General features: G+C 37.9%; 1 protein-coding gene across 1 annotated transcript in view; it reads left to right on the top strand.

The window, feature by feature from the left end:
* Positions 1–8,411: 8,411 nt before the first annotated feature.
* The window catches only part of Wdr49 (WD repeat domain 49), a 137,298-nt gene continuing 118,923 nt past the window's right edge, over positions 8,412–26,786 (top strand). The window contains exons 1-2 of the mRNA XM_033762513.1: positions 8,412–8,502; positions 8,669–8,904. Of these exons, the coding sequence (XP_033618404.1) occupies positions 8,719–8,904 (186 nt within the window). The 5' untranslated portion in view covers positions 8,412–8,502; positions 8,669–8,718. The remainder of the gene's footprint in view (positions 8,503–8,668; positions 8,905–26,786) is intronic.

Below are 26,786 nucleotides of genomic sequence, written 5' to 3'. Positions count from 1 at the left end.
AGAGAGAGAGAGAGAGAGAGAGAGAGGTTCCACCCAGGGGAAGGACAAATTCTTTATTAGACCGCTATCTCATCCCGCCTCTCTTAAAGAGAGTAAGAATGTTTTCCTTACTGCCCTCATCAACAAAAGATCACTGCTGCCCTCTGAGTCCTAAGTCACCAGATACTCCCTCCAATTATTGTGTGTACCCAATAAATAATGGCTAGCTCTTGAGTGTCTTTGTCTTGCCCACTCTGAGGCACTGACCTCCAGGGCCCCCATGAACTATGAAATTATACAACCTCTATTGTCTTTCTTTCTTTAGCCCCTAATGTCCCCTTTTCTAGGCAGTTGGAGGATTGCTCGATCATCCTATGAAAGAGTTTAGTTTAATTCTATACCATAGTATGCATTTCTCAAACTATTCTACTTTTATCCCCAGAATCTACCATAAACAGTCCCCTCTAAATTCTTTCAAATGCTGTTTCCTCTGCTTAATCTCTCTTCTTCCATTTTTTATTTGTGGGTACCTAATTATCATTTGAGTGCTGTCACAGCTATGATCTCTCTCTCTCTCTCTCTCTCTCTCTCTCTCTCTCTCTCGTCTCATACTAGGGATTGAACTCAGTACCTTGTGCTTCTAAGGCAGGTGCCACTGAGCTACATGCCTGGCCCTAAGCTGTGATTTTTCTTAATCATATCTTCCTTTCTGATGTGAGCGCTTGTATGTTCATTCTTGAATACCCCTCACCACTAGATTGCAAGTTTCATGGGAGCAGAGGTCAGCTTGATGTCTTCCCTTTATATACCAATGCTTAACAGTATGCTGTGCCATAGTGATTGCTCAATCATTGCTTCAAGAATTGAGTGACTCTGTGAGTAAACAAATACATGTAAATGTCATGAGGGAATCCATTTTCCATAAGCAAATAGTAAAATCCTCACTAGTAATATAGTAAAAGAAGCAGATAGTGCAGGACTGTGTGGTAGATATACAGATGCTTGAATTACAGATGCATTGGTTGACCCATCTAATGACCTCAGTCATTACCATTTAAAAAGTACCTACAGTGTGTATAGTGGTGTTCTCATTCAGTACTTTCTACATGAATGTAGCATCTGCGATGGAGCACCTTTTGTTGTTGTTTTGTTTTCCTGCAAAGCCATAGAATACAGGTGATTTAAGTAAAAACTAGAAGGAAGTTTAAATACCTTGTGGTTTAATCTTTAGCTTTTTACAGATGAAGATTCTGAAACCAGAGAATTTCCCCAAAGTCACGCAGCAGGCTATTGTCATAAATCTGTGTTATTTTTCTTTAAGTGAAAATTTAACTTATTTCCCTAACTCTTAAAACCACTTGATAAAACTGAAAGCCACATCTTTACCACTGCTGTGTTTTTGCAACCAGTAGATGAGCTCTTTCTTCTGAGCAAACTGCTGTAGTGGACAAGAGCACAATAATTAGCACTCCTACCATTCGCTCTGAACGTGCTTAACTCCCCAGCTAATGCAAGAGTACATTTTTAAAGCCCGCCTTTAAAGAACCTCATATTTCTTCAGACAGTGGCAAGAATTAATCTTGAAAATTACAAGACCAAAATGTGTCGAGTAAATTGAGATCCATTTTCTCCGACAGCATTTGGCCTAGGCAATCACTGCAAAAGCTCTATCTGCATTTCGCAAGATGCTTCTGTCTGAGCACACTCGCAACTGCTTGATTCAGGCGTGTTGTTTCCCAAATTAATTTGACAATTACTGCTCTTGCTGCAGAGAAATACAGGCCGTTGTTCTTCAGGGCACTTGCTCAGGAGCTCTGGCTTCTGGGCCCAGTGAATCTGAGGCTCTAGGCTCTCCTGGGACAGTGGCTTCCCATCTTTGAAAGTGCAGGTTGTTTCAGGGCTTTGCTTTTTACACTTTCAAATTTTCGTATTATTACCTTTTTCCTTTTATTTCTGGGCTTTCTTATATTGAATTTCTTAAACCAAGATGAAGTGTCAGCAAAGGAAATGGACTTTCTTAATTCTTTTTCAAGGGAGTTGAAGATTGGCTCAGGGGAAAAAAAAGGATCTAAAACAGGCGCATGGAATAGATTTGTAAAAATATATTTGATGCCAATTCATTCTTCTTTCTATGAATTCCTCTTCCTTACTAAGACACCCATTCGATACATATTTATCTGGTGCCAAGAACCACACTAGATCTTTAATATTATTACTGTATTATGGTGAAATCACACATTTCTATCCATAAACTTTCTTTCCTGTATTTCCACATAATGAACTGAATTAGTTTCCAAGGGCTGCCATAATAAGGTACAATAAAGTCAGTGGCTGAACCAACAGAAATTTACTGTCTCCATTCTGAAGGCCAGAGTCTAATATCAAGTCATTCCTGGTGCCATGCTCCCTTTAAAGGTAGAAAGGATCAGCTTTAGTTTGTATTCCTACCTTCACATAGTTCCTGATTTGTGGCAGCAAAACTGCAGTCTTAACATGCTTTCCCTATGTGTGTTTATACACAAATTTCTCTCTTTTTATAAGGAAACTAGTCATATTGGACTAGGGACTCACCCTGACCCAGTGTGGCTTCATTGACTTAATTGCATTTGCAATAACCCTATTTCCAGATAAGGTCATATTCTGAGACACTGGAAGTTAGGACTTTAACATTTGCATTTTGAGGTTACACAATTCAAGCTGCAATGCCATCCCCAGTGTCACCTCTCCCAAAAGCACCTCTGTTCCACCTACCATGCCTCTTTGGCTCTATTTATCTTTTTCTTAGCTGAATTTACACTGTATTGCATCTACATCATTTTACCTACAAAATTCATGTAGATGGTTTATGTCATAATCTAGGCTTTGTGCCCCATAATGTTAAAACCTATGATTGATGTCCATAGGTATTGCCATGGTGATGCCCTAGACACATTGTAACATAAGAATATTATGAAATAAATGCACTGACCAATCTATTTTTATATAGCCCTTTCTGATTAGCACATATCTTCACATAAATAATCTCATTTGAAACTCAAAGTGATTATTTGATATATGCATGTAGGAGTTATTATTTCCAGTTGTGACTATAGAAACTTAAGCCCACAATTTTTGTTTGTTTACAAATAATTAGACTAGTTAAACTTGCACAATAGTTTGTTTACTAAAGATATACTTCATTTTTTCATGGGTGCACAAATATGTGCACACACACACACACACACACACAATTATTGCATTAAGAATCCTGGAGCTATGTTGTAGACCATAGCTGAAGCTGTAATTTTCAGTCAGGATGATTACCTGTCATGAAGATATAAATTAATTTACTAGTGAATGTTTTTCCTGTATGATTCATGTGCAATTGTACTCAAAATTCCACTACACTACATGAAAGTAAATGGACATTCCAGAATATAGATGTGATTATATAATTTTAATTATTAAACCAATGATTGCTGAGGAAAAAAAAAAAGAAAATGAAGCTCACAAAGGTTAAATGCCCAGAGTTACAATGACATGTGAAGACTGCACAAAAATCCAGGTCTCCTAAATATGAATTTAAATCATTACATTGAACAACTAAATTTAAAATATGGATTAGTATTGTTCTATAGGACAGATTCAGACTAAAGTCCTCCCTAGAAGCAATAAAAATGATTATATAATTTCAGCTTCAATGTTATAGGGATTTTGGCTTTTTCTGTGTACTAATATTGATGTTAATTTTCATGAATAATGTTTTTACAATTTACATAAAACTTTCACCATATTTTTCCATTTTTTCCCTTAAAACCACCCTGGGACGGAAATCGTATTGCCATCTTCATTGTGAGAAGACTCAACCTGTCCAAAACTATGGTACTGACAATGGGAGAAGCAAAACTTGAATCTGGTGTTCTAACTCCAGATTCTATTTATGACCTGGCATGTACTTTATTACCTGGTATGTACTTTGATTTTATTACCTTTGACTTTAATACCTGGTATGTACTTTCTTGTTTCCTTACTTTTTGTACATCTTAGTTTCTAAACTGGATTAGAATTTACTGTGGTGTTTAGCAGGTTACCCTTGCCCAGGGCTTTATACTATGGAGTATATAGAAATGTCTGGAGTTAGAATTTCAGCTTTTCTATTATTTTTCTAGATAATCTTGAACTTTTTTTCTAGATAAACAAACTTTTGTCTAAGCCTCACTTTACTTATTTAAAGATGTTAATAATAATAGTACCCATAGAATTGGAGTTTCACATTGGAGAACTGAATGAAATAATCCCTGTAAATTTCTTAGCAGAACTAGCTAGCATCATTCTTCTGGCATTATTATAGAATTTACAAGTTGTAGGAAATTGAACACAACACTTAATTTTTCTTCAGTTTTCTTATTGGTTAAAAAGGGGGAAACAAAATATAGTGCAAAGATATCATGAAGTTTAAATAAAATAACATCTGTGAAGGTGCTTACTTAACACAGTGTTTGGCACATAGAAGGGACTCATTACTTGTTAATTTCCAACCTACTCCTTTCTGTCTTTTTTCGAAGAGGTAATCAATTAAGTGTTTACTGGATTCTCAGTGACTCATTTCATGCAATGATTTTACGACTGTTTTTTATTGGTTCTGTAGATAGATGCAGGCGTTCAATATCAAGGTGACTTTGACAAACTGTTCTAAAGCTCCACGTGAAGTGAGTGCAGTGTTCTCTTGGAGAGGCAACACGAAGGGATTGGTAGCTTCGTTCATAGTAATTGCCCAGTAAGTGGCTCCCTGGTGAAAGGCAAGCTGACAACTGACAGACCCACAGAGGACAGAAAACAAGAGGCAGATTTCAAAGAGAGTGGTGCGTTAAAGCACAGAGGGCCCAAAAGCTATTTGCTGTTAAGGATGTCGATCAGAATTTGCACAACAGATTAAACCTGAGAATATTTTTAAGCATCAATTGTCAAATTTGATGGATTCTGGGCGCCTACTGACTAAATCTCAGTAGCCTTTTTTCAAATAAGTAGGAACAGTGTAGTCATTAATTAGAGTTTTCCTCAATTTTCCATTTTATATACACATATATACATTTAACTTGGCTACCACCACTTACTTAGACTAAAATTCAACATATGGTGATATATAATTTAAAATTATAACATCACATATTTCGTTATTTTAGGATATCAAAAGTTCACGACTTCTATTTCAAATACCTAAGTCTGAGAAATGCTGTTGTGAAAATACAATTCTGAGCAATGTAAGGCTTCAGGCATTAGTGAGGAATCATCCCTGTTCTTAGGGAGTTAACCTAGTGGGAAAAACTTACAGACAGCTAATTACATTGCAGGTCAAAAATAAAAAGTGCTGTGGTTAGAGTATTAAAAAATGCTGTGGTTGCAGAGTGGAGAAAATAATTAATTCCAACTGGGAAGATCAGAAACAAGGAAGGAAGGAAATTAATATTTGTTAACACCTTATAAGGTGCCAAAGCAAGGTCTGGCTTTAAATTAGGGCAACACCTATCACTGGGGCCATGTTGGGAAGCCAGGGGTGCAAGGGCTAGGGAGGTGGAGGGAAGGTACCTTTTATCTGGCCTAGAGGGGTTGAGACTAAGACAGGAGGCAGCCTGGATTTGAGATAATTTGGTAGAAAATGGGGTTAGTGAAAACTGGTTTCAGTCTAGTGAGGAGGTAAAGGGAGAATTCTAAGGAAGTTGAAGGAAGAATAGCTTCTAGCATGTGAATGAAGGGGAAGCAAAGGGAAAAAGAGTTGGGGAAAGGAGAAGTCTGTTTACCTAGGTGGGGAATGATTACTAGAGAGGAAGACAGTGCGGATTTGAGTGTGGACTGGCGATTTGGGATCAGGACACAGATGAGGAAATCTGCTCAGAGGGGAGAATTATTTAGTCCCAGGGTTTCAAAGGCCAAGAGATGTCCAGGCCGACTCAGTCCTCCTGGGCGCTTCGTGAGTGTCAGCCCCTTTCTGCAGGATAAGGGAGCGAGTGTCATTTGTTACCATTCTCTGGGTTCAATGACCAACATTTTGAAAGCACAGACTGTCTTCATCACTGCCACATTCATCACAGCGCCTAGCATTGGTCTGGTCATGTGTCAGCTTTTCACAAAATCCTAAGTGCTTCATGACAAGCAAAGAAATAAATTCCAGCAGTCAAGGGGTTAGTCGTGGATGTTACAGTGCTGCAGAAATTTAATTTGAAAATTAGCCATACAGTTACAAAGAAGGTTACAATCACTTAAGACTGTACCATCAAACATTATTTCTAATGTTATGATTTTGTAGAAAGAAAAATGTGTCAATTGATTATCTCCTACTGCAGTGTGTTAGATGTTCATTATACTTTCCTGTTTTTACTAATAAAAACATTTAGAACTGCATCTTTATGGAAGCTAAGTAGGCCAGGCAGTCTGAAGATCTCAGAATAATTAGAAAATTTTGCTTTATCAGACAGTGTGTTACCTGCCTCTCAGGGTGAAGTTTCACAGAATATTTTTGCTATTTCCTCTTCCTTCCCTTATTAGTGTCTGTTACTAAACTAAGCTGGACTCTGCAGAATAGCACCATAAAATATTTTATAAACATTTATAGGGCTGACCCAGTTGATCTAAACTATTATTAACCTACTCACTAGGACGGGAGGAAGAAAATTTTGTTTCCGTATGCAGTAACTTGGGCCAGGAATTTGGCTCAGTGTTTCTACCTCCTGCCTTGCAAGGGCGCGAGTTTGATTCATGGTACCAAACAAATAAACAAACCAACCAACCAAACAAACCAAACAAACAAACAACAACAACCCCCCCAAAGAAAAACATATGAGATAACTTAGGTGAATATATGATAGTAGGTCTTAATTTCTTTTTCTACTTTGTAGAAGGGTAAAGAAGGAAAAGTAAATTTGTGGTAAATATTTCTCCCTCTGCCCTTCTGTGTCTGTGATACCTCTCTCTAATGTATCCTGCTTCCTTTTCATCTTAACTTATCTGTGACCTCAGGGTCCTTCTCAACACAGCATTATACACAGCAAAAAGCTGGCACTAGCCTGAAAGGTGAACCAGCCTGGTCATAGCTCTCCTAGTCGGTGACATCCATTCCAGGACTTGACACACCACATATTGTTAATGAATGATTTTTTGAATAGAGAATAGATAGATGCATGGATGAGTTAATGAATGCAATTTTAATTTTTTCTACAGTTGGTCCAAGTATGCTGGCAGAAAGTATCTTTCCCTGTGCTGTAGGAAATGAACTGAGAGCGTATGTGCCTTTGAACACCATCTCACAGATGCTTAGGGCAGAAAGAGACCTCAGAGACTATCTAGTGCCAACTTTCCCAGTTACGTGAAGATGAAAATGAGGTTCAAAGAGGGCATCGTCTATACCACAGGCTCTGAAGCTTGGGACACTTTCTGCTGTCTTCCGCATTTTATATCTCACTAACTTCCTTGTCCGACCTTCAGCATCTTTGCTGCCACTTTGGTCATTAAATGGTGGTAATGATCCTATCTCCTTCACAGAGTTTCACGAAGGTTAAACAGGATAAAGTATGTATCCCAGTACTTGGGAGGCTGAGGCAGAAGACTGTGAGTTTGAGGCCAGCCTAGGCTACATAGTGAGTTTAAGGTGAGAACTTGTCTCAACAAAACAAAACAAAACAAAACAATAAGAAATGAAAAGTGCATAGATGGTTCCTGAAACAAGACATTCACACAAAGTTACTTTTTCTCCTTTTTCTCTTACTTTTCATTTTTATTAGCTGAACTAGTGATGCCACTGTAAATAGTGTCATCATTAGGTTTATCATGTTATGCTTTACTTTCTTTTCACATTTTCAATGAGTACAAAACTATTTTATGAGCCATGCTTAATTTATACACATAGAAACTAGGATAGGGTGAATACAAGGACTAGTGTTCTTATTAAATATGAATAATAAATTTCTGTGTGGAAAAATAAAATTCCAAAATGTCATGCTCTTTCTCTTTGGCTAATCATATTGATTCATAGGAGAAAATATGCTTCGTAGAAAATACATTTGTAGTAAAAATAGTCTTTAAATAATGCAGGATGTAGTCCCATTAAAAAATGAATGGGCCGACCTTTTCTTTAAAAAGAGTAGTTCAAAGTTTGCATTATGCTTTCACACTTTCAGCCCAATTATTAGTTGGGAAGGGGAAGGAAAAGTTTTAGTTGGCTTTATGTTGGTTGCCAGGAAACATACAAAGGCATCAGAAACAAATGAAACAAACAACTCCACGTTGCTAGGGAGGTGGGTTTCCATGGCAAACACCTTCATTGGTAGAGAACTTTGCAACTGCTTCATCAAATGCCCCCTGGACAGGAAAATGGAGTTGAAAGCCGCCTGTTAATGTAAGCAAGTTTAGCCAAAGAGATTGTGAAAAGCTGCTTTTCTAATGCATTTAAAAGAGGCTCTGGAGGTGTTTCAGTATCAGTTGCTATAAACTTGAGGGAAGGCTTACACATTTTTTAACCTTGCCATTTGTAACCTCAGAAGACAAGCAGGGGTATGGTAGATTTTGGAAAAGAACTATAGAAACAAATAACTGGGGGAGGAGAGGAGGGGTTTCTTTTCCTACCTTAGCTTGAGTATTTTGCCTCTTAATTTTATTGTTAGAAACATTTGTAGTTTCCTTATGTAATTCCGTTGCTAAATTGTGGGTTTTTTTCCAGAGGCACCTGTTGAAGGAAATAAAACAAAAACAGGTAAGAGGTGAAAGCTGATGGAAAGAGGTGAAGCTATTATGAGTCGCCAGGATTCTGCACCTGAATTAAGTATGGAGCCCCAGCCTGGGCCAGGAGGCCCTGAGAAAACAGCAGGTCTAACTACAGATGAAGACTGTGGCACAGACCTTCTTGAAAACCATCTTGATGTGGATGATTTTGTAAAAATACAGGGAGCCTTTGAGGTAAGTGCTAAGCTTATTGACCAGAAACTGAGCTGCTCATGAAGGACACTATGATGAAACAGATTTTCCTTGGGTGAAACAGATTCTTCCCTTCCCTTCCCTTCCTTTCCCTGCCCTGCCCTTCTCTTCTTTTTTTTTTCCTTCCTTCCTTCATTCCTTCCTTCCCTCCCGCCCCACCCTTTCATATAGTTAATTGTTAAAGCAGGGAATTGAAAATAGCTAAACTTGGATTTAACATCACTGCTTGGTAACAATCCCTCAGTTCTTTAAGACAAATAATATTATGTCGCTTGAAATTGCTACACACAGTGACAGTGGTGCCTCATATCTGTAGTACCAATTACTCTGGAGGTTGAAGCAGGAGGATCAGGAGGATCCCAAGTTTCTAGCCAGCCTGGATGATTTAAGAGACGCTGACTCAAAAACTGAAACCCCAAATAGAAATCAAAAGCAAAATAAAAGATACTGGAAATAGGGAGGTACATCTTTTGCAAAAGAGAAGGGGACCAAGAGATGACATGAGGGAAAGAGAAGGGTGGAAGAGAATTAAGATGTGTTATGAACATGGACCTACTCCCCACAAGGAATGCAATCACTATGTTCTGCAAACTTGTACTAATAATGAAATTAAAATTTTAAAAAAAGAATAAAAATGAAATAAAAAGAGCTGGGTATGTTATAGAAATACCCCTGCATTCCAGTCCTCAGTTTTGACAATGAAATGAAAAAAAAAAAAATTGGAAACAACAGAATTGCTGCACATAAATATTATTCCTACCCAGGCAGGAAAATTACTAATTGGAAATTTTTCTTAGAAATCAACATATCTGGTGGTAACCAAAAATTTTGGTTGTGCATGAGAAAACCCAGAGCACTCCAGATTACTAGAGTGACCCCAATAATAATTCTCCTTGCATTTGATATGGGTCTAGAAAGAGGCAAATGCAAAACGCATCCCCAGTTCCGACTGTTTTCCCTACCTCTCTCTCAAGGACACAGGTCCCTTCAGAGTTGCTTTTGGTCATTTGCTGCCCCATTGTCCCAGGGAAGGACTGGCCTCACATGTTTCTTCCTGGAGCAAAGCCAAAGAAAGCAAAGGGAGTTTTCATTTTAATTCCACGTGCAAAATAAACCATAGGAATATAACTACAAAAGAGCAATTTCCTTCTCCCTACCTTTGTTAATTAATTTGGAATTCTGCAGCTATGCCTAATGAATAGATACATCAGAGTGATTTTTAGTTTCTGATGTGGGTAGGAAGAGGTACCCTTCTGTTCTGTGAAATGTAGGTAGACGTGAGCCTCCATCCTTTCTGCTCCGTTATGTTTGCTAAAATATCTCAGTTACAAGGTGCTCATGGTGGTGCCTGGTGTATTTATTATTTTGAAGCAGACATACACTATTTGGGAATCCAAATTTAAATGAATAAAACATGAAGTCTACCAGTTATATTGACCTATAATTGGAATAAATTTTATTTGTTTACTATCCAATAAATAAATAAATAAACATAAATAAAAGAGTTGCTAACCATGGAAATCCATTATACCCTGTTTTGTATAATTGTAATAAATTCAATTCTATTTTTATTGGTAAATATATGCCCCAAATTAACAATCATTTCTGTACGATAGGCTATCTTATTGGGTAGCAAAGATATGGTCTCTCTTACACTTTTCTCATTTTAATCTTGTTGTATTTGTTATTCCTCTAACCTAATTTTTCTGAAAGATTTCAGTGCTGTTCATGCCCAATGCCCCTGTGAATTTGGCGTATTTTGATAAACATAGCAAACATTTTGACAGCTTGAGGACAATCAGAAAAATGTAACTGCAGATTATGACAGCTTTGACTCTGGAAAAAACAGAAATGTGACAGCTTTGTTCTGGTGCTTAGAGCACAAATAATTTGAATGCGAAGTTCCATTAGGAGAGTTAGTTTTATAAAGTCAGCTTGTTAATGACACTGCTACCCAAGGCTGGGGTGGATGTCTTGCCAAACTATACACTAGTCTTAAATGAACCCAAGATAAAATAGAAAGTTGTCTTGAGTAGTTTTTTTTCTTTTTTTAGTTTTCCTTTGTTTTACATTAGACCTTTCAAAGTAGGATCACTTGTTTTGACATTGTCAGTTGGAAAAGAAGGTACTGGTGGAGCACAAAGGAAAAGAAAATACAGTTCTGACCTTTCATGAACAGAGTATTTCTGGCAGTTTTTTTTAAAAATTGAGTTTTGAGTGTACTTTCAAGAAAAAAAAGGTATTGATCTATTTTTAATACAGAATAGAGCAAACCAAGGGCCATGTGCAGCTGGTCTCGAGTCAGGCTCTGGAGCAAACACGATTTCTAAACACAGGATGGACACTCGGAGAAGATGACACCTTGGACGAGGTCAGTGGACTTCAGTCCGTCTGTCAGGAACCCGGGGCTCTCACCTAGGTGTGAGCTGAAAACGGCAGTGGAAGGTAAAAGTGCTCTTCGCTGCTGTCTAGCAGTACAGACTGACTCTGCAGGCCATGGTTTGAGATGCACTCACCGAAGACGTGCCCCTGGAAATGCCAGACTTGGTGCCAGCTTCCTCTGGAAGAATAAAAATGTTATCATTTTCATCCCCTGCTTCAAGTCTCATTAGCAAGCAAAAGATGCTAATTAATGTCTTGATTCTATTCTTTGGAGCAAAGTTATATAGGTGGAGGGACTAGCAAAATACCTTGTAGATTTCATTTTATGTTAAGTGATGGTGTCAAAAGAACATATACCAGCCTAAAGGGAGTGAAACTTGTATTATTCATAGAATGCTAAAATTGTTATTACTCAAACTTTCCTGTAGAATTTACAATACCTAGAGAAATGACACGGTCTCTGGATATCCATATTAATTTGATGTCAACCATATTTTACATTTTCTTAGATACCTCATAAGCCAGCTATTGCATGAAAGAAAGAATGGCTGTGGTTGCGGATTTTATAGGAACAGTGAAAGTCAAGAGTATGGTGTAAAGGAAATGAAACTTTTGGAAAGCCCCATTGGGACTTCGCATATATTTTATTCTGTGCATTGGTTATGTAGGTGCATCCACATATTTCTCTTGTTTTCTCTGTTGCTGACCTCACTGTGTAAGAACATTCTGCCTTTGACACTGGATGCTCTGTTGCCTGTCTGATCTGGTTTGCCTGATCTAGTTTTTCTTACTACTGCTGAGCTCTCTAGATCAGGTCCTGAGTTGCCTCTATAAATAGTATCCTGACCCATCTCTTTCAGCTCTGGTTATACGTCCAAAGCTAGGGGCCAACCTCACCTTATCTATGCTGTCATTTGCACAGCCCTGCTAAATCTTTAGTTTTAACTAACACCGGAAATAAAAACCCCTATACTAACATGTAACACAAGATATATTTATACTCAAGGTCAGAAGGATTGAAATAGTTCAGTGTGGAAAAGTCACGGCTAAAACTCCTCTAACAGGAAGACTCTGGAGACTGTTCAGTGAGAATTCTTGGGATGAAAGTGTCCTGAGAGTGAATGGAATCTGAACACACTGTCCTGAGGCTACCTTAATCTCAAAGATGAGAAAAGTTCAGGAAGCAATTCTCCAAGTCCTAGCATTGAGATTGAGGAAAATTAAAATAATTACATTGGTACAATTTATGGTATCCTTTTTCCAGATCATCTGTATAAAATTTCCAAGATGTCTATAGCAAGATTTTACAACAATGAATGTAACTGTACTGTATCCCTAAAATGTACCAATAAATTCAATTAAAGCTGAAAAAAAAAGATTTTACAGCAGGGCCTAGGAACTATGCATTTTTACGTCAACAAGACACAGCTGAGATTTACTTACCCTGTCATACCTTTGCAGGCAGACTAGGATTTCAGGGAATACAGAGGCTTTGTCCTTCCTCTCTTTACCTTATTTGTTCTTCATTCTGAACCACCAAGCTTCCTCCCACTTCCTTAAGGATCTAGAAACCTCTAGGTCTTCACAATGCCCACGGCACCTTCACTGTTCAGCTGCACAGGAGAACAGGCCCCACCGGATGTGCCTCACATTCCACAGATAACTGCATCTCTTGCTTTTTGTCTTTCCACTCCATGCACCACCATCTCAAACACATAAATAAAATTACTCATTCTTGTTTTATTCTCTTCCCTCAGAATGTTTATGTTTTCCTTGTCTGATTAGATAGTTCATGAAGACAGTTTTACATTTTTATTAGATAAGCCTGATAGCTAAATACAAAATTTAGTATTATATTACCCAATAGTCTTCCAAATTAGACAAATTTGTGCTTTTTAGGGTTTGAAAATTGAGGAAAATATACTTATGCATCACTTAAAGAAAGGACTTGTGACAAATGTGTTTGCAGATGATCTCGTGTACTTACAGAAACTTTAATGGCTACATTACTTAATTACCCCCGTCATATGTACGTGGCCCATTGTCTTAGTTACTTTCTCGTTGCTGATGCAATACCTGACACCAACAACTGAAGGAGGTTTCAGTCCATTGTCAACTTCCAAGGCAGGGCAGCGTGGCAAAAGGGCATCGTAGAGCAGAAACAGTTCACAGAATGGCAGTTGGGAACAGAGTGGTCAAAGGAGGGAGCTAGACCCACCCAGGCTGTGTCCCTGCTGACCTTCGTCCTCCGACCAGACTTCAGCTCCCAACATCACTTTATCTATAAACCTACCAGTGGTCTAATATACAGATGGGTGTCATGCCCTCGTTATCCAAGCACCTCCCAAAGCTCCACCAAGAGTGCATGAGGCTCTAGGGGCTTACATGTAGGCATAAGCCGTAATACCACTGTTGACAAAAATGTCATTCATTATACATCACATTGTTGGTTTCAGTTTGGATAGTGTCCCCTTAAAGTCCATGTGTAAAAGAGGCTCAGTCTCCAGAGCTGAGACATTGGGAGGTGCTGTGGACCTTTAAGAGATGGGTCAGAGGGGCTTAGGTCATCAAAAGTGTTCTCTCAGAGCGTACTGTGGGACCCCAAAATCTCTGTCTCTCCCCTTCCTGACTCCAGATGTGAGCAGTTTGCTTGGTCACACCTCCCACATTGATGTGTCTTTATCACCAGACCAGCAGACCAATGGAGCCACTCAACCTTGGACTTGAATCTCCAGAACTCATCTTTTCTCCTACAAGTGACATGTCTGAGTCAGTTCATATAGTGATACAGAGTTAACTAATACAACTACGTAGATTAAACACTATAGAGGCTTGTTTCTTGCTCATGTAAAATAGTAGATTTTTTAAATTGATAAGCAGTTCCAAGTAAGTATTCAAGTCCCTAATCCTCTTCCATCTTCTGCCTTCCAACCATGCAACACATGAGCTCCTAGGAAGGGAAGGAGCTCGGAAACATATGGAGAAGGTGTTTAAGGAGCAAGCTCCGATTTCATTGGCTAGAACACAGTCACATGATCATGCCTAACTCAAGGGTAGTATAGACAAGTGTGTGTCCCCGACACGATCTCAAATCCATGTCCTCTTGGCCTTTAATGGAAGAAAAGTTTGTTTCTCTTAATGACTCTGCACACTCCATTTTGTACTTTAGGAGAAACAAATGCCTAATTGTGTTCTGTGTTTTGCCTTCATTTAAGTCTGAGTTTAGTGTTTAATTGAAGCAACTATTTTAATGTAGCTTTTCCAGAACAAGTATCTGCTATTTCCATTATGTGGATTGTTATATTATCCGTGATTTAATGGCCTTACTATCTATGTATCTCCTGTTGTAACTGAACTGAAACTTTCTGGAAATCAGTGGGGATAAAAAGGAGGAATAAAAATTTCAAACCTTTCAAGTGTGGTACACTTTTATAAGTCACTTCTGTAAGCATGATGTTATTTGATCCTCTCACCAGCCTGAAATATATAAGCACTTCTTTAGGCATTTTCATTTCCTGATCACACATAAGGCTATAGAGATCATGGGAGAGAGATTGGACTCAGAAATGATTGTCAACTTTTCATTCCCTTGAATGGCATGACTCTCACTTGCCACAAGGCACCATTCCTTTTTTTTTTAATTTAACTTTTTATTATTTTACTAGTACATATTTTCAGTTCATGCAGCTTATAATCATCTTGGGAAGTAGTTACATGTACATACCACTGCTTATTTCTTTGTCATTTTTCATTCCCTTCTTCCCTCCCTCCCTCCTCCACAAATTCCCCCACCCCATTTTTCACTCTTGTTGGTATTATTAATCTTAGCTCATGTTAAGCCATGTAATATTTACATTAAATGAGATTATTAGGTTCCTGTGCTTGGCATATCTTTATTCTACTTATTTTACTTCCATTCTTCCTCATCCCTCACACTTTTTCCCTTGAACCATTTTCCTATTGCAAGAGATTCATCTCCTTGTCCACTTCTCTCCATCCTTTACTATTGTCTTTGTTTGTATTTTGTCTCACTCATATGAGAGATACCATATGGCATTTAAGAATATATGTCTGGTTTAATTCATTTAACACTGTATTTTCTAGGTGCGTCCATTTTCCTACACATATCTCAAATCTATCTTTCTTTATAGCAAAGTAGTATTTCATATATAAATGCCACGTTTTCTTTATCCAATCATCTGCTTTTTGGGTATACAGACTGCTCCCAGGATTTAGTATTACAAGTTGTACTGCTATAAACATTGGTATGTATGTATTGTATCTGTATAGTATACTGTTTTAAGCTCTTTGGGAAATACACATAACACGATCTATGGGATTTCTAATTCCAATTCTTTGAGAAATCTCCATACCGATTGCTGTAATGGCTGTAGTACTCTACATTCCCCCAACAATTAAGGAGGGTTCCTTTTCCAGAACAGCCTCACCAGAATTTGTTATTGTTTGATTTCTTAATAATTGCTGTTCTTTCTGGAATAAGAACATTTTAATGTTGTTTTAATTTGCAGTTTCTCTGATGGCCACGCCTGTTGAAAAATTTTTTGTACATTTGTTGACCATTTGTATTTCTTCTTCTGTGATATTTCTGTTCATTTCTCTTGCCCATTTCTTGACTAAGTCTTTAATTTTAGGTGATTTAATTTTTTTGAGTTCTTTTTATATCCTCGATATTAGTGCTCTGTTTGAGGAGTAGCTGGCAATTTTTTTTCCCACTCCATAGGTTATCTCTTCACTCTGCTGATTGATTCTTTCGCTGCGCAGAAGTTGTTTAGTCTGATATAATCCCATTTGTTGATTTTTACTGTTATTTCTTTTGGAATTAGGGTTCTATTTAGAAAATCCTTTTATGTACCTGTATGTTCACATGTTTATCTGTTTTATCTTCCAGTAAGTTTAATGGTTCTGTTTTAATATTTAGACCTTTGCAGTTTCGCGAGTGCCATTTGTTGAATAGGCTGTCTTTCGTTGAAGAGAAAAACGCTGGATGTGTTTGGGGAAGTTTCTGCATCCTTAATTCTGTTCCATTGACACACATATCTGTTTAAGGCAACCTTGCTTTAGGTATTGTTCAAAAGAACAAGATTCAAATAAGATAAAGACATCATTCACAACACAAGCATGTTACTAGAATTCAGGCTCTATTCTGCTAAGTTGGAGTTAAAACGTAATCATCAAGTAATCAACAACTATCCAATAAAATCAAGGTAAGAAAACTGTTGAAAATAAGAAGATGGGAATAACCTGTTGCTTTCAAATCATCTTTTCCTCTCTAAAAGCATCTCAATAGAGATGTATGAGGAAGTAAACAAGTAAACCTGAATTTATAACTCTATTATGTGATGCAAAGTGTATTTATTGGCCTTAATCAATTTACCATCTATTAAATAGGCCAATAGGTCAGTGCATCCTTACCATTCCTTAATGGAATCAAAACGTATGCTTTTGAGGGCAATAGAAAGTTGATGAAGCTCTGCAGGTCCCCCTCCTTGAAATTAAAGTAATAGTGCAAAGGCAAATCTGATCACTTCAGCCGGCACATTTGGAATTGGCAAAGGAATTCTGTTGTTTGATTTGTTAAAATTTGTGGGTGGTGAGAAAAAATGGTGTCATCACCAAAATTCAAGAAATGAGTTGCTTTTCAGTACAAATGAAAACTGCCCCATGAAGTGCTGCTTTCAGCACTCAGGAGGACAAGTGCTGAACTGTCCGACAAGTTTTAACAGCTTTGTGCCTTTCCCAATTCATCTGTGTATTTTTGTAACAGATGCTTAAAAATAAAAATCTGGATCAGAGGAGGTGATGATGAGGGCTTTTGGTAGGCAAAGGTTCTTTGGCCAGGACTGGAACAGAGAAGGTAATTCAGAAGAACCTTGTTATAAAGGTGGATCGAGAAAGCAGAGGTCACTGTTGTGGATTATGGGAAATACACCTTAGCTGGACCTGTAGACCAAGGTGGCCTCTTTAAAATTTGCTGAGGAACAAACAGGAAAAAATGAAGAAAATAGGCAATGTAAGATCTGATTTGTGCTGTTTTTATGTCACTTTTGTCATACTTTACCATCTATAGTGTATCAATAATGAAATAACATACCACCAGGTATTTCTAGAAATAGGAAGCCTCCAAATTGTGCCCTGTGATTTCTGATTTTCCCCAACTTACTCAGGGCCAAATCCTGGGGTCTTTTCTCACAAACACCAGCCACATTGAGGTATTCAGTAGACACATGTGGCCAGGGGTGGTCACAAGGGACTGAAGAGAATATAAAACATTGTCATCATGGGAGAAAGCTCTATTGGACATGCTGCTTTAGGTCCTTCTTCATACTTCCTACTAATTTGTTCTGCTTGCTTACTTCAGGCCACTCTTACATGGCCAAGGAGCTCTTCTTAGCTATTCAAGCCCCTAGAAGTGCACCAGACCATTCATGACTGGGAATTTTATAGGCCAAATTGATTTTTGGCCAAGAGACAGCAGAAAATATTATCCCTAAATCTAGTGTAAGAATTGTTTTTCTATGTTCCTTTCCTAGGATTATGGAGAATGGGAATTTCCATTCCTTTCAGGGGAAATCCTTTTTTCCCAGGCTACACCATCATCTAACTCCATCACACAGGTGGTTAGTCTGGACTTATGGCTCCAAAATGTAGTGGCGTAATTATCTGACATAGGATCATTACCTAGTGTTCAGTCGTATTAATCTTATTTTATTTACATGAAAGTATTCCAGTTTTACAGCTTACCAAGTGCTGGTACCTTAGTTTGAAATAGTCTCCCATGCTCCAACAATTTTCCATCAAGGAAATTCATATCATTCCTATAATTTCCATTATAGGAAATTCCATTTCAGGAATTAGAGCTCTGGAACCGCAATTCACATTTAAATACCACTGCCTCAGGAAAGTCTTCTCTCGCCACTCAGTTTGGATTCATGCTTTACCAAGATGCTGTTTTCTCATGATTTTTTGTATGTTCCTTTTGTTGCTTTTGCCACACGTACTCCAATTAAGCACAACACCATTATTTGTTTATAAGACAAGTAAAAGGGTCAAGCAAACTGTGAGAGAGCAGTCAGTTTGAGAATATTTCAGCATGGATCCTAGAGGTTAAAGGCTATTTGTACAGATGAAATATCTGGTGGAGAGAACAGACTATCAATTACTGGATGTTGTAGGCACTTTTTCATCTCTGGAACAAAATACCAGGCACCCACAATGTAATGGAGGAGAGATTTATTTTGGCTTATGGTTTCAGTCCATGGTCAGCTGAGGAAAAGGTACACAACTCATTGCAGCCAGGAAATAGGGAGCAAAGTAAGGGGCCTGAGATAAGAATACAGCCTTCTAGGTCATGTACCCAGTGACCCACCTCTTCTGACCATGCTCAACCTTGTAACAACAACTGCATTTAGCTACTGCACTCATTGATGCACAGATCCAATGAGTGCAGCGCCCCCGTGATCCGATCACTTTCCATACACAGGAGAATTCTGGAGGACGTTTTAGATCTAAACCACCACATTCTGCCTTGGCCCCCAAAAGATTTATGTTCATCGCATTATGCAAAATGCACTTAGCCCATCTCTGTGACTCACCAAAGTCTTAACGGCTCCAGTTCTAATTAAAATTCCAAGATCAAAGTCTTCTCTGATACTCGGCAAATTTTTAGCTCCTGCAAAACTAAAAAAGAACTTTTTGCAGATGGGAAATGGGTCTAGGATGAAGGGATAGGTAAAGGAAGGGAGGAGAAGGAGAAGCCAATAGTATAAAGATGTTATATGTATGTGTTCTAACTCCCTATGACAAATATATTCATTATGTATTGAAAATATGTACAAAAAAAGAGAGAAAAGTTAAACGCTTCCAACATATGATGGCATAGGGTAAAACTTCCTATTCTTTCTCCCTTTTAAGGGAGAAATAGGAGATAGAAAGGAATAAAGCAAGACTGAAACCCAGCAGGGTAAATATTACATCCTGTAGCTTTTCCTCCAGCACCTGTGGAAGGTCGCTGTGTACCTATGACATTGGTAGTGTAATCTTAATAACCTACTATTAATGTACTAATCACTGTTATTAATTACTGCTAGTGTTACCTTAAAAATCAGCATTATTATTATTGTTGTTGTTGTTGCTGTCATTTGTGTACTGGGGATCAAACTCCGGCCCTTGTGCTTGTGAAGCAAGTGGCAGAACCACTGAGCCAAATCCCTGGCCCGACAATATTATTTCTAAATGCATGTCTAACCATAGCGAATTTAAACAGTGCTGAATTTAAAAGTAATACCTTTCATCGATGTATGTCTTTATACTAAGTAGTGTTTCTTCACAGACTTCCTTCTATTGAGTTTTAGAGTTAAGAGAGCCCAGAAACAAAAATTCAAAATAAGGGATTTGCTTTTGTCCATCTGAGTTTTTAGCTCAGCCTGTAGATTGGTCACTATGTTTTGATAACTAGTTTTGTCTCTTTTCTCTTAGTGAACAGTTCTAAAATTTTCCCCATTCAAATTTATTTCTCATTTTAAGGTCATTTTGCATAATTTTATTCTATACTATTGGCCACAATGCCATCCCTAAACTTACTATTATGGGTAAAATAGGTAAATATTTTTTCAACAATACAGAAGAAAATATTTACAGTACATTTGTTAATTTACTCATTCACAGAATAACCATTTGCTGGATGTCTGTCTCATGGCAACTGAAAGCCACTCAAATCAGGCCTTCTCTTGTGGAAATGTATACTGAAAAGTAAGCTCAGTTACTTTGCAGTTGCTTAGTGCTATGAGAGCAAGAGAACAGTCTTGAGAGTGTACATGTGTCACTCCTGGGAGAGATCTCTGGGAAGGCTTTTTGGAGGATGTGTCTTAGTCACGTTCCTCCTCACTGAGACACAATACCCTGGACCCACAATTTAAGGGAGGAGAGGTTTATTTGGTTCATGTTTTAGTCCATAGTCAGAGGGCTTCAAACAGGATGCCTTGGCAGAGGGGCAAGTCAGAGGAGAGCTACTCACAGCATGGCAGGGGAAGCAGAGAGATGGAGAAGTAGCAGGGTAAGGAGATAAACCCCACAAGCCACAAGCCCAGTGACCCATCTCCTCTGACCAGACCTTACCACCAAATATTATGCTACTAGTACCCATAATCAATCACATCCCCAAAGCCCCACTTATAATCAAATGAAGCTTTGGGAGTCCTCTAGATACAAACCATAAGAGAAGGTATGATCCAGACTGCTGTCTGAGGGCAAGGCATCATTCAAGTAGGTGGAAACGGGGCTGGGGATTTAGCTCAGTGGTTGCACCACCTGCCTGGCAAGTACAAGGTCCTGAGTTCGATCCCCAGTGCCAAAAAAAAAAAAAAAAAAAAAAAAAAAAAGTAAGTCCACAAGTAGGTGGAAAGGGATCTGGGCAAGAAGTTTTCTAAAGAGAGTGCTGGAAGGTTGTGGCCAAGGGAATGTGGTGCATTTAGACGTTTCTTTGTCGGAGTCAGAGTTCTCTATCTGCAGAGGAGCAAAGACATAAAAAATGAGGCTGGAACACCAAAGCACAACCACAACAGGGGGTTCTCAGAGCTCCACATTAAAGAAACTGAGGGCTGTGGGGAGCTATGGATCTGTTTTAATCATGGAAATGATGTGATAAGTATGGCCTTTTGGAAATGGCCTTGGTGCCTGTTTCTTTGAGGATGGTTTGAGCTTAGAAGAGAGAGGAGTTGGGAACACAAATAGAGGAGGAAGAGAATCTATTCTGGAGCCTGGTGCTATGATTTGTGAGTGCAGAAGAGGCAATAAGAGATTCACATATCAAGAGCCCTCATGCACAAAACCTGTCGATTGGGAATGTCCAGTAAAGTACTAACATATATACATTAAGGAACACAGAGGAGGAACTGGTAATTTTTCTTCCTGAATTTTTAAAAAATGTCAAACCTACATTTTGATCCTTTTTTACACTTTCAGTTTCTCACACCAGAGAAACTATTGGGTATTTGTGTCCTATTTATTTCACTTAAGAGTATGGCCTCAATGTGCATCCAAGTAGCTATAAATGTCTCTAATTTCTTATCCTTTATGGCCGAGTAGTACTCCATTTTATTAAAAAAAAAAAACACGATTTCTTTATCCAGTCTCTTGCTGATGGTCAATTGGGATGTTTCCAAGTTTTAGCTGTTATAGATTGTGCCTCTATAAACATGGGTACACATATATCACTGTGGTATGATTCTTTTAATTCTTTTGGAAAGATACCCAGCAGGAGAATACCTGGGTTAAATCAAGCCTCTATTCCTAGGTTTTTGAGGTATCTCCATACTAATTTTCACATTGGTGCACCACTCTACACTTCCACCAACAGTGCAACAGGGTATAATAGATAATGTGAAATACAAAGAAAAGGTCCAAAGGGGAAGGGTAAGTGAAAGATGTAGGGGAAAGGAAAGAAGGGAAAGGTATAAATATGAGAAAAGGAAAAAAAAAAGAGAAATAAAGTCTTTGTAAATAGGGAGGGGTAGAGGGGTTAAAAGGAGGGAAGGAATGAGAAAAAAGAAGAACCAAGATATACCATGTAAAAGTACAAATTCCCAATGATGAATGTCATCATATTGTATCCCTGAAATGTACCAACAAACAATGAAAAAAGTCAAACAGAAGAGATAAAAACGGAAAGACAAGTACATTGAACTCTTCCATCTAGATTCAACAATTTAATCTCAGTTACTAAAACATAAGTATAGGGCATCATACTATTTTATTCCTATATATCTCCTGGGAATAAGCACATTGTTCCAGGCCCTTTTAATGTATCTCCACCAATTCTTTTTTAATCCCCCTTTTCTTTCTAGCACCAAATGGTATTACTGTCCAAGATCTGGAACTAGCTGTTTCTCCAGGGATTTCCATGTTCTGTTGATTGTACAATAGTAATTAGAAAAATAGAATCTGAGTTATAGCATGCTCATTGCTGTTAGAAAAGTTATTGCTTCTATGACCTTTCAATTGACAGAGCTAAAATACATTTACATGTATCTATACCAATATCTAGTTGTCATTGATAAATCTATAGATTTTTAAAAGTTTGCATTAATACTTGCTTTTTTTTTAACCTTCTCTTCTTTCTCCTATAGAAGATGGCATACTCTCATTTGCTGTTATTCATATAACAGTACTTACACCTGCTCTTGGAGATTATCATTATTTGTTTAATAGGTATATTATGCTTCCTTGTTTGAAGATACCATGCATGATCCTGTAGATTGTGCTTTTCCCATAATTGTTAAATTTTGAAAATATTCAAAACTAAAGAGAAGTGGAAAAAAGATATTTCTTGAGGAATGATAAGTTGATACTAAGATATGTTGATTTGAGTCACCTACATGGAATGTCTGCATTGAGATATCTACTAGGCAATTAGATACAAACGTTTAGTGTTTAGAAGGGAGGTTTTGTTGAAGATAACACCGGTGTGCTCAGCAATTAGATTATGTTTGAAGTCATGAAATCGGACCATAGAAATTAGAGTATGTGAAGTGAGAAGAGATGCTATGGGAGGAAGCTAACATATACCAACATTTAAAGGATGCAGAGAAAAAGTAGAAACCACAGTGTGATTAAAAAGGAATGATTAGAGGGCTAGGGATTTGGCTCAGTGGTTCTGCCACCTGCCTTGCAAGCACAAGGGCCCGAGTTCTATCTCTGGTACCAAAAAAAAAAGTGGGGGAATGATTAGAAATGTCAGAAGAAAATCAAGACACAGAACTGTTATGTAAATTACAGAAAGCACACATCCTAAGTAGTAGCGAAGAGTTGATAGAAGGCATATGTTAGAATCATGTACTTCAGGGGTCAGTGTTACCCAAAGTTGGAGTTATGGAAACATGGGCTCAAATCCCATGCACTACAATCCTGGCTATCAAATGCCCTTCCTAAGTTTCTGAAAATTCAAAGTCATCTCTGACCTTTCTTTACCACAGTTGTCTCTCTAATCTTTGTTCTCTATCAAATTCATTCAAGTTTGAGACTCAGTTCCCCAGTTAACTGAGAATTCCCCTTTAGAAAGCATTTCCAAAAAAATTAGCTGATATTTGGGTGTGATGCTGAACTGGGAATGTGTGAGAATGGTTTTCATTTCCACCACCATGAGGTGTCTCCATGAGATCACGATGCCTAGCCGCCCTGTCTTTTCCTATTTGCTCCACCTCCTCTTTCCACCACTTTTCTCTTCCCTCCCTTTATGCCAACAAAGTGATTTCTCTAAACACAAATAACAAATTCTCCTTTCTTTTAGAGCAGCCTGACCCTGTTTTTTCTGCCCTTGATTTATGTCTTGCACATACTTCAGGCTTCATTTTTCCACTTAACGGGAATCTCAAGGTATTTTCTCTTACAAAGATGTTCTGGTACTAAACATTAACTCAGTACATTTTCACTTCAAATAAGAACTGGAGAGAACCCATTGAAAGATTCAGCTACAACATTTTTAATCTTGTTAGTAAGAGTAGGTGAAGAAAGCTGAACTGCAGTCATTTGAGCAAGATGAAGGTGAAGTTGAAACACTACGTGTGAACATCATTTCTTCAAATGTGATCTATGAAAAATATGTGAGGCATTGGCTAAAAGCAGATCACAATGTCAAGAGGAGATTTTTAATGATTCAGGTGACTTGTCATATTTAAAGTCAACAGAGAATAATAGGATCACGATGGAAAAGATTTCTGAGATAATTGGAGAATGATGTATCTGAAACACAAGAGAGGAAGCTGGCTACAAATTTATCCATGGAGTTCACAGAATAGAAGAAGCTCCCATCTGACTGACTCTTACTCCTTTCCCTTTTCCTCTTTTTCCCCTTCATTTTCTTCTGCTCCTTTATTTCTGTGAATTAAGAGTCAAACTTCTATATTAGGAATAGACAAAATCAAAGAAGTAGGAATTTGAACAGAGCAGAGAATTAAATGTCACCAAGGAAACATGAAGGGCTTCTAGTCATACAGAGGCACCATTGAAGACAGAGATGCAGTAGTTCCTCATAGCGATACCATTCTAGCCATTTGGATGATCTTTATCCATCAGCATTCAGCAACCTGGTATGCAGGCCTTGAGAAGATTCTTTTCCAGGGCTGCTGTTTGCTTCATATCTGCTAGAAAACCCATCAAAATGATCTAGAATAAAATTGCTGGATCTTTGGTTTGTGAAGTTTGCAAGAGCAGGAAAGAGCTGAAAATTTAGGAGAAAGTTTACCCTAATAACTTTATTCAAATCTTTCTGATGTTTTAGTCATTTTACTCATGATTGATTCAAAATTTGAGTAAAAATTAAGTGTATCATTACAAAGCTTTGGTATAAGTATATAACTTATACTTTGGTATAAGTATATAACTTTTACCAGAAAGTGTGAGGTAATTTTGTTGTACACATTTCAGTCTCATATGCTCTGGTTTGTTTATGGCTTAGTTACTTTGGAGAGAAACAGTTTTTATTGAAGGCATGTTCATAAAATGGCTAAAGAGATTAGGAATCTAGGCCTGTTTTTGGGTAGTGGTGACCTGTGATTTTCTGTTATCTTACCAAAGTGGTCGTTTAAACCAACTGGGCCTCAGTCTCTTCCTTTTAAATAAAGGATTTTGTACAGATTTTCTCCAGCTGGATTCCTTCCAACTCCCAAATACATTAATTCATAATCTTACAAATGCGTGAAATTCGTTGCTGCTATTATCTTGTGCTTTTCAGCGAGACATGGCAGTGTATTTAAAGCATATTTATGTTGCAGTTAAGACATTTTCAAAAGGAGACCAGTGGAGTCAGGTGCCTGTTTGCTATCTCGTTCCACCAGTCAGGCTCAGCCCCTGAACTTGGAGCTTAGACAAAAGCAGGTGATCGTAGTAAATACCATCTGAGGCCTAGAGCAGAGAAAAAATTCCACGAACTTGGAGAAAAATTAGTTATCTCGGGATTATGGTCATCTGTATTTAAAAGAAGGAGGTAGAACTATTGATTTTTTCTTTCTCCTGCAGTTCCAGTTTACTTCTAATTCACCAGCTGGATAAGAAACCTAATTATTAAATTTTTGGGTTGAGAGTTTGGCTCCAAACCTTAAATCCAGTACAGGGATTTCAAGGTCTGTGTCTTTGTTAGTCATAATACTGTAATTCTATTTGAATCAGTGAGCTCTTGAATTATTGATACCATAATGAAAATGAAAATGAAAGCCAACGGACTCAATTGAAGCATGAACCTCAGCTAGCAGACCAGGCTGTCTTGTGCTGTGGCTCGGTCTCTCATGAATGTTTATTGGTAGGTGAAAATTGCGGGGGACGATATAAGCTGATGCATCTATTTTGAAATAATGTATCTAATCTTCTGCTCCAAAAGATGTTCACAGGGTTTGACAGTGAACCCTAATACATATTCATAACCAATATGCTTTGTAACCAGGGGACATTGAGGCAAGTACGACAAAATGAAGTATGAGAAAGCAGGCTGTTAATTTTAAATTTAGTTATGGAGATAAGGGGAAAGGATGCATTTTGATGGTATATGCGCACTCAGCTGCTATGGGACATTACCTAAACATGCTGAATGTTTGACAAAAGAGATATTAATTTTGGTGAAGTGGTCAATAAAGCGAGCAGTTTCTGGAGAAAACAAGATTCTGGGATCCCATTATAAACTATTTTTGCATGTAGAAAAAAAAAAGCACTGCCGAATTCCAATGATTTGCAGTAACTGCAAAGGAATTTACAACTTAGGGGAAGGTTTCTTATCTCTGTAAGATGCTATTTATAGAATGTTTCAGGATGCTTAAATACTACATTCAGTTTGAAATTTGGAAAAGCAACAGTTTATATGATGCTTGTGACCTTATAACTTTTAGTAACCAGGGAGCATGTGTCATTCACTGTGACTGGTACACCTATGCTCTCACACCCTAGGCACGAAAGTAGACCTGTCTGTCTAGTTCAAAATCAATGCTGAGCATTTGGAATAGTATTTGGCATGGAATAGGTACTTAATAAATATTTGTTGAATTAATAAATAAATCACCTTGGGTTGCTTTGTATGGCTTATAATCTCAATATATATATTTACTAATGAATGCACCAGTGGATGATGGAAATACTTCAGCTCGCCTTTTGACTCTTATTTCCAGGATCTGGAAACAGATGCTCACCAATGAATGAGGGCATGGACCTTTGGCTAATGACATGCTAACCGAGTGTCAGGCTTTGACAGGGGAGAAAACATCCAGTTTCTGACTGAATTGGATAGTGCTCTCTCTAGAACTTCAAATGTGGAGTTGTGATTTTTATCTTGGACAAGTCCTTTGCCGAGTAGGAGAAAAGAAGATGTAGCTCAAGTGATGATGCCTGCCCGGCAAGTGCAAGGTCCTGAATTCAATGCCTGGTACCAAAAAAATAAATTTAATTATTAAATATTCCTATAAGACTGGGATAGAAAGAAAGAT

The sequence above is a fragment of the Fukomys damarensis genome, unplaced genomic scaffold (assembly GCF_012274545.1).
Source record: "Fukomys damarensis isolate Sample0158 unplaced genomic scaffold, DMR_v1.0_HiC HiC_scaffold_12, whole genome shotgun sequence".
Classification (NCBI taxonomy): domain Eukaryota; kingdom Metazoa; phylum Chordata; class Mammalia; order Rodentia; family Bathyergidae; genus Fukomys; species Fukomys damarensis.
This window is presented reverse-complemented; position numbering and strand designations above follow the sequence as displayed.